Genomic DNA, 12,752 nt, shown 5'->3' with positions numbered 1-12,752 from the left:
CTTTATGTTTTTATCCTTGGATTATTCCATCAAATAGAAATATACTCGATGACTTGTGCATCATTAGGCATGTTAGCAGTGTGGCTCTAGTGATGGCAGTGTTGGTTTGGTACAGACTGAGCTATCTCAACAACGATAAGATGGATTACTGTGATATTTTGTACACACATTTGTGTTCCCTGGAGGATGAATCTTAATGACTTGAGTGAGCTGATTTTTCTTCTAATGTCACCATGAGGTTGACATTTTTCTGTTTTAGTGAAATGTCTCAACAACCATTTGATTGATTGCCGTGAAATGTGGTGCACACATTTATGCAACCCCCAAGGGTGAGCTTTATTAATTTTGGTGACTTTTCATCCAATGCAATCGTCAGGACCAACAATTAATTTATGCTTTTTTAAGTTTTATACCCAAATACCTGTAAAACTAATGACATTCTCCATCATCCTCAGGTATTTGTAGTGCTAATTAACAAATGTTAGCATGCTAAACTGAAATGTGTGACAAGGTAAACATCACCTGCTAAACACCAGCATGCTCTTGTGTGCACCAAATTTCAAATTCATCAGACAGTCTTTCCAGGGTAGCATTCATAGAGCCGTGCTCAGAAAATGACATGAGCAGTTGTGCAATGAATGAAAAAAGAGGAGTTCAGTGACTCACTACATTTAATCATTTGGCAGACTTTTAGTGACTTTTAAGTGAGCGTCATCAATAAAGCTGCAGTGCAGTAGGAGACCTTGGCGTAAGTACTAAGTACTACATCTTTTTGTTAAGTGCAAGGAGATCAAGAAAAGAAGCGCACTGAAAGTAATTGGACCCAAGGAGTTGGTGTATATTGCAAAGTGGAGGGGTCCCAGCACCCATCCTTGGGGTGCTTCTAAAGGTGTTTGGGGAAAGGGTGTTTCTGATCAAGTATACTTGAACCTCTCAGTCTTGGTTTAGATACATTTCCTCCAACTTTAGCCTGACATATATGTGGCATCTTTGGACATTCAATTTACAGTGACACAAATGAGAGAAAAGTAGAAAAACCTCACATTCAAGAAGGTATAACCAGCAACTGTTGGGAATATTGCTAATGAATGACTGGGCAGTTATTAAAATTGCTGTCCGTTATTTTTCTGTTTTCAGCTAATTAATTAAGCAAGGAATTATTTTGGCACCAGCCTCTGGCATGTCAGAAACTGTAACCTACAACTAATCTGAGAAAAAGAGATTTTAAATTATTTGTTATTATTATTTGGACATTGGTGATTTATTCTGCTCATTTTTTGTCATGTTGCTGGTCTGTTGGCAAGATGTTTGGAAAAAGAAATAAAACCTTAATGGTTCTAATGTATCATGCAAGGTATTAATAATAATAATGATGATAATAATAATAATAATAATAATAATAATAATAATAATAATAATAATATGGTACTAAAAATAAATTCTATCAGTGCAGCCCACTATTTGAATCCTCTGTGCTATCAACTGCACCAGCATTAGACAGTCGAAGCCATTCATCTCTCTCTCTCTCTCTGACTGCCTGCATTACCATTAAATGAGATACAACTGTTGTGTTCTTTTATCTCTGCAATTCCATTTCGACATATTGGTATGGGGAATATGATGTGGAAGCACCCTGAGAGCGTTCACTGATATTAAACAATGTGGCTGGAAACAATGTGTTTTTGTGTGTGTGTGTGTGTGTGTGTGTCTGTGTTTTCCAATTTAATTTCATAGTGAATAACCTGCAATTTGATTAGATTTTTATTCTCTTCCTTCACTGTGACTGGAGATAGAGATGGGCGCCGCCTTGGCTTGTAGGTGGGGCAGGAAAGGGGGAGGGGTGGGTGAGTGGGGTGTGGGGGGGACAGAAATGGAGAACGGCATCATTAACATTCTCTGACAGTTAACGTTTCAATTTCGCTCAGTGGCAGAATCCCAATATTGACATAAAATGCCAGATGACAATAAGACGGAGGGGGGAAAAAAACGGAGTGCTGAATTTGGGATGCGGCCCGGGCCTGACTGGGGTTGTGGCCACTCCAATCTAATCAACAGCTGTGTGATTGGAGAAGCTGCTGGGAAGGAATGAAAAGAAACAAGAGAAAAAACTAAAATCCAACAGTTGCAGAGGACTCATCAGAGTTTGGTTTCAGATTGAGATCTCATGGGAAATAACTGTATGTTGTGCTTCACAGGTTCCAATTTTTGGTATTTTCCTGATGCACTAAACCCTAACTAATGGGTGCAACAGCATAGTCACATCCAAGTTATCAAGCGGTACTCTGAGGCTGCAACTCACAATCATTTCTTATCATTTTTCCAGTCTGCCCATCAATTTCTCTGCCCATCACAGTTTCTCAGAACACAAGGTGACATCTTCAAATTGTTTGTTTGGTTCAAGCTATGGCCCCAAACCCCAAAGATGTTCACTTTAATATCATATGTGAACAAAATCAGCAAATCTCCACATTTAAGCAGATAGAAGCAAAGAAAAGTGATATAAAATGAATCATTTTCTGGCTAATCATTTTAGCTGTAATCAAGGTCAAAGTCACATTCGCTGTGGTTTCTCATTTTATTTTATGTTTTATTGTTTTTGTTTCCAACAGCAGATCCAGGATGCTGCTGACCAGGGAGTCAAGTTTGTGGGATTTGTCCAGGAACCATATGGGGCCCCCTGCACCTCAGTCAGAGAACCAGACACCCCCTCCCTTTCCCTGCACTCCAGCCCTAGTTCTTTGCTTGATTCCCTGGGCAGCTGCAGCCCCTCGAACCCCTCGAGCCCCAGAAACCACCCAGAACCTGGAGCTGAGGCTGGCACGGTGGTCAAAGACGGGAGTGAGGAGGCCCCACATGGAGCTGGGGAAGGAGCACTGAGTGAGGAGAAGAATCAAAGTGAGAACACTGGGAACCTTTCAGGGAGCGGAGTGGAGGGCAGTCAGGACGAGCTATCACCTGCGATGTCGCCAATATCAGAGTTAGATCTGGAGCACAGCGAGGAGCTGACAGAGGAGAACTCACCGTGTCACAATAACAACAAAGACAGCGGCACAGAGACAAAGGAGAGGCCGAGATACCGGCTGCGGAGAGGCGATGGTGAGTGGTCTCCATGGTTACCATCATAAACTGAAACTAAGATGAAAAAACATGGAAATTAGGGCTTTGAATCTCTCATATGCTGCCACAAAAGAATGAATTGGGATATTTCTATGTAGTAAAAAAAAAGGATTTTTATTTTTATTCTATTTTACTAAAATTGATATTTCAGATTCTACTGGTTCACATTTTCCAAAATTTATAGGGAGGGATTACACATAAAGATAAAGGGTCATTTAAATTTAATTACACCATGATCACTAGATGACTCAAGTCTGCCGATAATTCTTGTTTTATTTGCCCTGGTTTTTTAAAATCTCTGTCTCTCTGCCACTCTAACACAGCAGAGGAGCGACATCTCTTTCAGACACAGTGATCCCGTTCTTATAGCTAATCCACAAAGCATGCTGTCAGCAATTTTCTTCAGTGGTCCCGATGACTCAACTGTTCACAGAGAGGTCAATGGATTTTTGAGGATGTCACCTCAGTTGCGTTGCACTGGATGAAATCTCAGCAGCAAATATCTCAAAAATTTTTCATTTTTTTTAAATTTTGTTTTTGTTTTTTGGAAAGTGGTTGAACTGAACCTTTAAAAGAAAACTGCACTAATTGGCCCAAAGGGCGGGCCATAATTAAAGGTCAAAATTTCAGACTTTAAAACTTGACAAGACTTTTAAATCCAAATGGCACGAGACCTGCTACTGGTACACAAATCCAGCTAGCCCTACAAATTACACAGAAAGGCCTAATGAGGAATGATAATTAAGATAATTAAAGGTCAAAGCTTCAAACTGTGAAAGGCTGGTGCTGCTCTAGCTCTCTGTGTTCAGTGATGATGAAACTCAGGCTGGTGACATTGAATTAATGTTGTTCCAAAAAAACAAATCGTGGTGAAAATGTAAGCTTTGTGCGCTGCATATTCGTGCGCATTCACACCTGTGAGCACACACATTCAGCTGCTGATCCCAGGGGAGCGAACACAGCTGGGGGTGAAAACAAACACTCAGGGGCATCCTGTAAACTGCAGCTTCATCTGTCACATATTCACAGAGATTCAAAATGACAGCTTCTAATCTTTAGCCGATATCTGTCTACATATCTGTGTCACTTCCATTTTTTTAATTTATTTTTTTTTGGTATCATTTGAAGCCATACCTTTTGGCTGTTGAACTAAAGAACAGCGTGGTGCCATAGATCCGTCTTGAAACACTTGGCAACTGCGGAGGTGTCATTTCCTGCTATTGCCTCAATGTTACACAACAATGTGCTGCCTTGGGATATAATCCTCTCTATCCGTTACACAAAAAGAATCATATTATAGCTGTGGTGCATACAAATTCACGCTCGCACTTAGCTGATGAAGCGGAGAGTATGTGAAATTCACCAAAACTGCTTTTTCGGAAGCTGCACATTTCACGGGCCGCTCGCCGTCTTCCCAGAAAGTGAGCTGTACGTCGCTGCACCTCTATGAGTTATTCATGATGGCCCTCTCGTCTGTGGGAGCGGTGTTGAAATTAGCACAGACATTTATAGTTTCAGCTTTACTTGAGCATTTCGGATTAACAGATGGAGACACCCACCACTATCACCCCCCACCTTCCTACAGTCCCCCGTCCTCTCACAGAACCTACTTGTGATATGTTTCAGTGCAATGTGCAAACTGTGCTTTAGACACACGTCCCAGTGGGAGTGCTAACGTCCGTGTGTTATACTATAAGTACAGCGTGCGATGTGATTAGGTTCAAAGCGCCTGATACTAGGTGTTGCATAATGAATGCAATCTTTGGTGTGCACGCTCTGTGCTTTTGTCTGCGCGTGGCTTCATGTATATGTGTGTGCAGTAACACACACTTGGCACCACAGCAGACCACAGCCCACTGGTCCATCTGGGCCTCCCTACAGTGCGTTTTGCTGTGAGATAATCCCCCCACTGCCTCGTCCTCTACCTCCCTCAGCTTCACAGCTCTCTAACCCCCCCACCCCCCCCCACCCCCTCCAAATCTCTTCGACAATGCCAGCAGCACCAGGGAAGCAGCCAGCCGGGGTGGTAAGGGAGCCTGCCAAGCTCCCATGTCCCTCTCTACTAATGCCCAGTCTGCTGAGGAGGCCCAAGAGTCTCTGCTACCGCTGGCTTGTCCACGCTAATCCCCAGATCTCAAGGTGAACACTGTGCAAGTGCTGCCAGTGGAGCTGGTGAAAGTCTGGGGCTTACGGCTGATAGAGGAACACCATCCCTGAGACTGGGGCTCCGGATGGAAACTGAGCCTTTAAGTTTGGAGACTCAAATGCTCGGAGAAAGGGATTCTGATAGTAGAACATGGTTGTGACAGCTGTAGAAACCAGTCTGGATAAGACAACTCTTGACTCATTAAAGATACTTTCAGATGAAACTTAGTTTGCATGAGCAAAAACGTTTTGTAGGAAATGAAATGTCAACTGGAGGAAACATTTATACTCAACCATAGAAATGTTAATGATGCTCTAGTAGTTTAAGTTCAGGCAACTCAAAGCACTTAGTTAAGAGTTAGGGAGAGATCGTGGTGGTTAAATATTGAAACGGCCTGTACTTACTCGAAGCACAACATGGGACGCATCTAAAACACCACCTTTCTCCAACCATGACCAAGTATTTGAGCAGGCTGAAGCTAACAACACATGGGCCCTGTGTTTTAGAGTTGAAAAAAAATTATATATAATACTAATAAGTTGCATGTGAAGTTAGGAGCAGACTTTGTGCAGGAGACATCATGAAACAACATTTAATTGCCTTAAGTTATCTGCTCTGTCGTCATCATATATGTTTGCAATCACTACAAACGCTGTTAGGCTTTAAACAAATAAGATTAAGTGACTACACAGTAACAGTAACACTTTATAATTAAGTAAAGACCTTCATCATAGGTGTAATCCTGCAGCACATCAGTCTGAAATTTTGTGCATTGGGAGTCTTTTCAGCTGCTTGGCTTTATCCTTCAGATCAGTGTTATCTCCGCTTTGATGGGATCAGTGTCCATCAGCTTGTCAGATTATACAGACTAACGTCATAACGATGACGTGTCATGTTGGGGAGCCACACTGCTTAGATTGCGCCAGGTTCGGTGCCGCCAACCTCGTCATTTGGACGGCCGCGCTGCTATCAGATAAGCCTTTGAAGCAACATGCTTTCAACATCCTAACGACACTCATGCGCTCATTTTCTTGTTAGCCTGCCCTGCCAGTGACAAGAATCAGGTTGGCTGCATGGACTTTATTCTGAAAGGCTTAGCAGTCATCTGTAGGTGTAATGAATTCATGTGATTAGGTTCAAAGGACTTAGACATGCAAGCTTCAGTGTGTGTGTGTGTGTGTGTGTGTGTGTGTTTCTGTATAAACCCTATATATAGCTTTAAATATTTAATTATTGGGGAATTAGGTAAGATTTTACTTCCATAGGCACAAAAATGATCATAATAATAATTCTCAAAAGCATTAATAAAGTTATTGATCAGAACCAATTACTTTGCCATAAGGTGACATTTATGGCTTTCATTGTCTTGTTGTTGTTATAAAGTCAAAGAGTGAATAACACTGCAGTATTATTACCATGTTTTATTGATAAAATATTGCCTCTTCACCAGATCTTGGCACTGAAAAGAGACGACGTTTGCTTGTGTCATTTTCAGGCCACTTTCAGCACAAGGGAACAGGGGGAGTGGAGCTCGAGCCAGAGACCCGTTTTAGAGATTTATGTTGGTTACTAATGGAGTTTGTTAAAGACCTATTAAGACTTAACCTTATGTTCTTCCTGACAATAAAGCATCTGCTCCTCTGCAGTTTGCACTAGTGTTCTCAAGCTTGTCATGGTCACAGTGAACATGTGGTTTATGTCTAAACTCACACAGGGCAGAAATGAGGAGACATGCAATCTATTTATCATCTTCCACTGAATTATATAATTTTAAGAAATCTGATTCTCCTTTTTCTTGCATAAATTAATGCTACAGAAGCAGGACTGATGCTGTGGGCAACAATCACTTATGCCAATTTGATCAGTGTGGCCTCACAAAGATCAGCCACTTTGACTTTGGCATTGTAACTTGCAGCTGGAAAAAATACCCATGCTGTATGATTTCTTTTTCCTTTATAATGTACTGGAGCAGTGCATCTATCCAATCACAGCCCAGTCTGAAATAAAACATTTGACTTGTGCTCTGCAGGAGATATCAGGTGCTAAATGTCTGCACATAAAAAGACAGACAGATTTCTATCAAGATTATTTCTGAAATAATTGAAAATGAAAGTATGGCCCCAGTTTGACTTCCCACTATTTTACAGCCCAGTGTAGTGGACATCAGCCGGACTGATCTTTTGTGCCCTAAACACGTCAATATCTGAAGGCAGTTTTCTCATCTGATATGTTGATAGTTTACCCCCCTGCTTTCCCCTGCTGAAGTTGCCTTTAGGCAAGGCACCTAATGCTCTGTGGCCTCTGTGCAGTATATCTCCAGTGAACAGTGCACTGCCAAAGAGATGTTTACAGACAAATAGAGGTTAGAAAATGAGCTTCCTACCCTCTGCTTGAATTACAGGGGCCTCGGTACCATAATCACAGCATAATTAGACTGTAATGAAATATAATGCATGGCAAACTCTCAGCTATTACACAGAAAACAGCTAATATTGTGAGAGGGATAGTGGCTGGGTAGCATGTTTCTTGCTAGTGGCTGTTATTTTATGTCAGGCTGTTATAAATCTGACCACTGTCTATAAAAACCCCATCAGTAGAATCTGGAATAATCTGTGTCGAATATGGTTTAATGCTGTTACTTATCTAATTACACTGCGATTACAGGAATTTAGAGCCATCCTCATGACCAGCCTGGAGCTCACTGAGATACAGAGAGGATTCATGGGACAAACTAGTGATACATCATCTCAGGCTTGTGGTTTACATAAACTGTAAACCAGTTAATATGATACAAATAACTACAGAATCATTCACAGTTGAGGAAATGTGTCTTTTGGCACGTCGGAGGCACATCGTCGTGTGTTGTCCAAGATTTGTTTACCATATTGTCCTCAATGTTACATGGGTAACATCGGGAGGGTGAGCAGAGGGAGTGTGAATATTGTGCTGTGATTCGACTTTTCTCGAGAGCGACAAATGACAAGATTATGGAATTTGGTGGCCAGCTGTCACATCAGTCAGACGAGCCAGACAAGAAATGGTTCTATAAATGATTCATTCTTCCTGGGTGTCTGCCGGACGGACGGACGGATGGAGGAACCAAAGCAACTGAGCCATGACTCCCTCCACTGCCACCACCACCTCCACCACCCCACATCAAAGTGTGTGTATGTGTGTGTGTGTGTGTGTGTGTGTGTGTGCATGAGTGTGTGTGGGTGGACAGGCGGGTGGCAGTGCTGCACATTCTGCTCATCCATCTGGTTCACTTGGGGAATGACAGTTCAACATTTGCATTCGAAAGAGAGGCGAAAATGTTACCAGGCTCGATTTGAATTGCTTTCCGCCCGATTCCAACCTCGCTCACATCTCATGTTTGGTGCTTTTTTTTTTTTTCCCATAGCCAAGCATAACAAATGTTTCACTCACTCGCATCACAACAAATGAAACTCCATCCACTTTGATTTAGTGTGATATGAGCGAGGAGAAGTGACATACGTATTGCAGGCAAATTTCCAAGCCTGTTTCGCTCTCCTGAGGCCCATTGCATTATGTATATTTCTGCTTGATGTAAACAACAGTTAGCTGGAGAGCTTTTAATTCATTATTCAAGGTTATACTATTAATTACCTCGGTTACAATCAAATGGTCCCTTCTTAAGTTCAGCATCAGCAGAGTTATATCTCTTCAATGTGAGGATGACTTGTAGCATGAATTGCTTTTGATTCACCTCACGTTTGTTGTCGTGTGTAAAAAAGAACCAATTGAATAATAAAAAATAAAAAAAGCAGCATCCCTGGAAAAGATTTTCCAGCTTTTTTGTGAGTCCAGCTCGGGGCAACGCAAATCTCATCTTGTATTACTTTTTCATTTCTCATCTATTTTGCACCTACCAGGTGAGAAGCTTTGTTCATGGTGATGATGCTGAAGGTGTTAATCATAGTATCTTGCATACAGAATTTGTCCTGCCAGCATAGGCTTACAAGACGCCACAAATGAATAATAATGCATAATAAAACAGATGCAGGATGGAACACATACAATTGTTTCTATGAAAAGTCCTGAAAATGAAGAGGACCAATGTCCTGGAGGTCACATAGTAACATTCTTAGATTACGTCCACACAAACATGTTTTCATTTTAAATTGATCTCTGCCCAGACGACCGTTTCAGCTCCGTATCAGAAATTGTCTCCTTACTAACACACCTGAAAATGTATACATACATGACCATTCAGGTATACTGAGCATGTGAGAGCTGGTGTCTGCAGACTGCACAACAGCTGCAAGCAAAGACAATAAGGTCAGCAACACTTGTAATTCATCCAGATGGTTCATTTTTGCCCATCCAGACTACAAAGCAACCCTGTAGTTTTCAAAGTAAAAGAGGTCCATCAACATTTCCATAAGTCTTTCTTTCAGAGCTCAAAGTAGTTTGGATGCCAGGTGTAAATGTAGCAAAAGTGATGTGTTTTAAAACTAAAATGTAGCAGTGTGGACGTAGCCTTAGAAACTTCATGCCCACTGGAAAAGTTATACACTGGGTTTTTATATACTTATTCATGTATAATCACTACATACAAAAAACTTAAAGTTTAGATTTTATATGTACACTAATTTCTGTATCAGTGGTGCTCTATTTGTCTATGACCAATTTCTTGAGCTCCGCTTTTATAGTTGTTTCCAAGGAGCCATAAAATCCGTCTTTTTTTACAGTATCACAGTTTTTCCCAGGACAAGAAAATCAAATTGTTATTTACTGTTGATGGCTGATGACCACAAACACTGTGGCCAACTTTTCTTGGCCAAGAAGCTTGTTGACTGTCCACACATTGGCTGAGTTTCCCTGGTTGCTTATCTCATAGAAAAATGTTTTACTTGTCTATAACCACATTGTGGACATGTGGTTAGTGCTAAAAAAACCCCAGGAAAATAAGTTTCCAAAAAGTAAGAAGTCCTTAAAGAGTGCCTGCAGTATTTAAGTTGCATCATAGTGCAATTTAATACTGCAGATAACAAAAAAAAACATATTCAAAGTCAAAGTCAAAGTCAGCTTTATTGTCAATTATTCTACACATACAGCACAATTGAAATTACGGTCCTCTCGGACCCACGGTGCAAAAAGGCAAGGTATGAAAAGATATAAAAATATAAAATATAAAATAAACACTTTTACAAAAAACAATGATTGATGCAATGATTCAGTGCAGTGATACAGTGATATTTATCTTAAACAAAAACTTTGCTGTCTCTCACTCAACTGTTTCACTCTACCACTTCTGCAGAGGGAGAAAAATGACACCTTGGATTGTGGCCAGTGTACAGCAGTAGTTCAATAATCATTCAGTAAAAAGTGGGACTTCCACCAAGACTACATCTGTATTGTCACACCCCTTACTGAGTTAAATCGATGACCAGATCTTTGTCTTCTGTTGCTTCCCCTCAGGGGCGGAACTGCTCGCTTTCTACAACCATCCGCCCGTCCGAGAGGAGCAGGTGAAATACTACACTGTCAAGGTGCCGCTTCGGGTTCAAAACTGTGACGAGGGCGTCAAAGGCGTGGAGGCCAACTGGCTGGATCACATGACCCAGCACTTCAACAATGGAGCCTCGCTGGTGGATGGATACTTCCACCTGGGCAACATGAACGGTAAGCCCATGAGAAAGATGTGGGACGAAGTGTATAAAGGAATAAGATCATATCCATATAAACTGGTACATCTCACACAAACAACGAAATCAACATAACAGAGAGGTTAGTAATGTAGAAAAAATATAAATAACAGTTTTATTCCCTTAATACAGTAGCCTTCACTTTTGTTGACTTCATGCTTTCTCCAGGATTGTTCTTCAGCAGCTCCTCTTACTGCTCAGACTATTAAAGTTATTAAAAGTCAAAAAGGTTCCCAAATTGCCTTTTTTTTTTAACAATCATAAATTTACCAGCAAAATTGTCAACATCACACAGATGCAAAATTCATGTCAGCTTCTCCAAAATAAAAAGCCTGTGGCAGGTAATGATGCACCTTGCCCTGCGTGGCATTAGTTATGCATGAGCTGGCATTCATTTTTCACCAGAAAACAATCAGAACACATTTGAATAATACTTACATTTGACTGTGATAATACTTCTTCTGTCAGCATGAGGAAGTGGGGAAATCCTGCAGGATTTTTTTTTTCTGTAAACACCTGCAGAAGTTGTGGTTATCATTCAGGATGTTTGAAATTTCAAGCTTTTTTTTATATGACAAACTATATGAGTTCTCTCCTAGTTCCAGACCCAGAGAGAATCAATACCCAACTCTGCAGCTTTACACATCTTACAACCTCTTTTATCTCATTGTTACGGTCCTCTGGTCAACACAGACTTTAAAACTGGATCTTACAAAGCAGCTATTTCCACACCAAGCAAGCTTAGACGAACCAAGTGTGCAACAGCTGTAAATCAAGTATATCAAGTATAAGTAGAAAACTAAGTACACAAGTGAATGATGAAAAAAGTTGAGCACCTTAGGACCCAGATATTTCTCTCCGGAGTTTGTGGACCAAACTAGAGCCAGAAATCAAGTTGATGTTGGACATTAATTCTTTCAGGTGGTCAGAAACTTGAACATTTTTTGGATTTTGCACTTGCCAAACAAAACAAAATGATATATCTTCTGTGAATTTAATTTCCCTTAGTGGTAAAATAGTTTGATATGCTTTCATTGTCTTTACCCTAGTGGCTGCATGGCTCTAGGTATGGCAATATCAGTGTGTCAGTTGGACACTTTGCTCCAGACTGAAACATCTCAGCAAATGATGTACTGACTGCCATGAATCCCAATGACTTTGGTGCTTCCCTGACCTTTCCTCTGGTGCCACCAGGAGATCAAGTTTTTTACAAATCATCTACCAGCTGGATTGGCACAAAACCAATCCATCTAGTTGCTGAGATATTTCACTGGGAAATATCTCAACAACTACTGGATGGATTGCCATGAAATTTGGTTTATGAGAAAATACCTGCAACAGATATTCATAGGTTCCCATCAGCCTCTGCTGTACTTTGTTTGTAGTGCCACTAGCAAACATTAGCAAGCTAACTGACTAAGATAGGGACCATTGTAAACATTATACCTGCTTAATGTTAGCATGTTAGTGTCAAAACTGTGACCTTCCACTGTATAGACAAAGACAGCTCAATGTTTAGAGTATTGCTTTACTCCTTCCACCCATAAAATTGCATTATTTAATCGCTATGAAGTTGAATGAAGGCACCATCCAGCCCATGGTGGCCACAGTGGCTCCATATCCCATGTTGCTGTTGACAGAGATTGCAAGTAAAACTCTGAATTGCTAGATGTGTTGAAGAAAACTGAAACACTGCATCTTTTACAAATGACAGGAGGATGAACTCCATTTAACTACTGTGCCGTGTAGCTGTTATGCGTTCAAGGAGTTCAAGGAGCTGTTTGGTATCCTCTTCTAAACTATTTCCTGTTTGGGTTTTC

At 40.9% G+C, this 12,752-nt stretch overlaps 1 protein-coding gene across 2 annotated transcripts in view; it reads left to right on the top strand.

The window, feature by feature from the left end:
* Positions 1-12,752, top strand: part of LOC139613176 (raftlin) — a 101,178-nt gene that overhangs the window by 56,293 nt on the left and 32,133 nt on the right. The window contains exons 5-6 of one of the 2 annotated variants that reach the window (XM_071469588.1): positions 2,613-3,096; positions 10,706-10,909. In XM_071469588.1, coding sequence (XP_071325689.1) covers positions 2,613-3,096; positions 10,706-10,909 — 688 coding nt within the window. Of the gene's footprint in view, positions 1-2,609; positions 3,097-10,705; positions 10,910-12,752 lie in introns of both variants that reach the window. The other variant, XM_071469587.1, reaches the window with a different exon arrangement.

This window comes from Trachinotus anak, unplaced genomic scaffold (genome assembly GCF_046630095.1).
Source record: "Trachinotus anak isolate AG129_WGS33_773 ecotype Australia unplaced genomic scaffold, CSIRO_AGI_Tana_v1 ptg000032l, whole genome shotgun sequence".
In the NCBI taxonomy this organism is placed as follows: Eukaryota; Metazoa; Chordata; class Actinopteri; order Carangiformes; family Carangidae; genus Trachinotus; species Trachinotus anak.
Note: the sequence above shows the minus strand (reverse complement) of the source record. Positions and strands in the feature narration are given on the sequence as shown.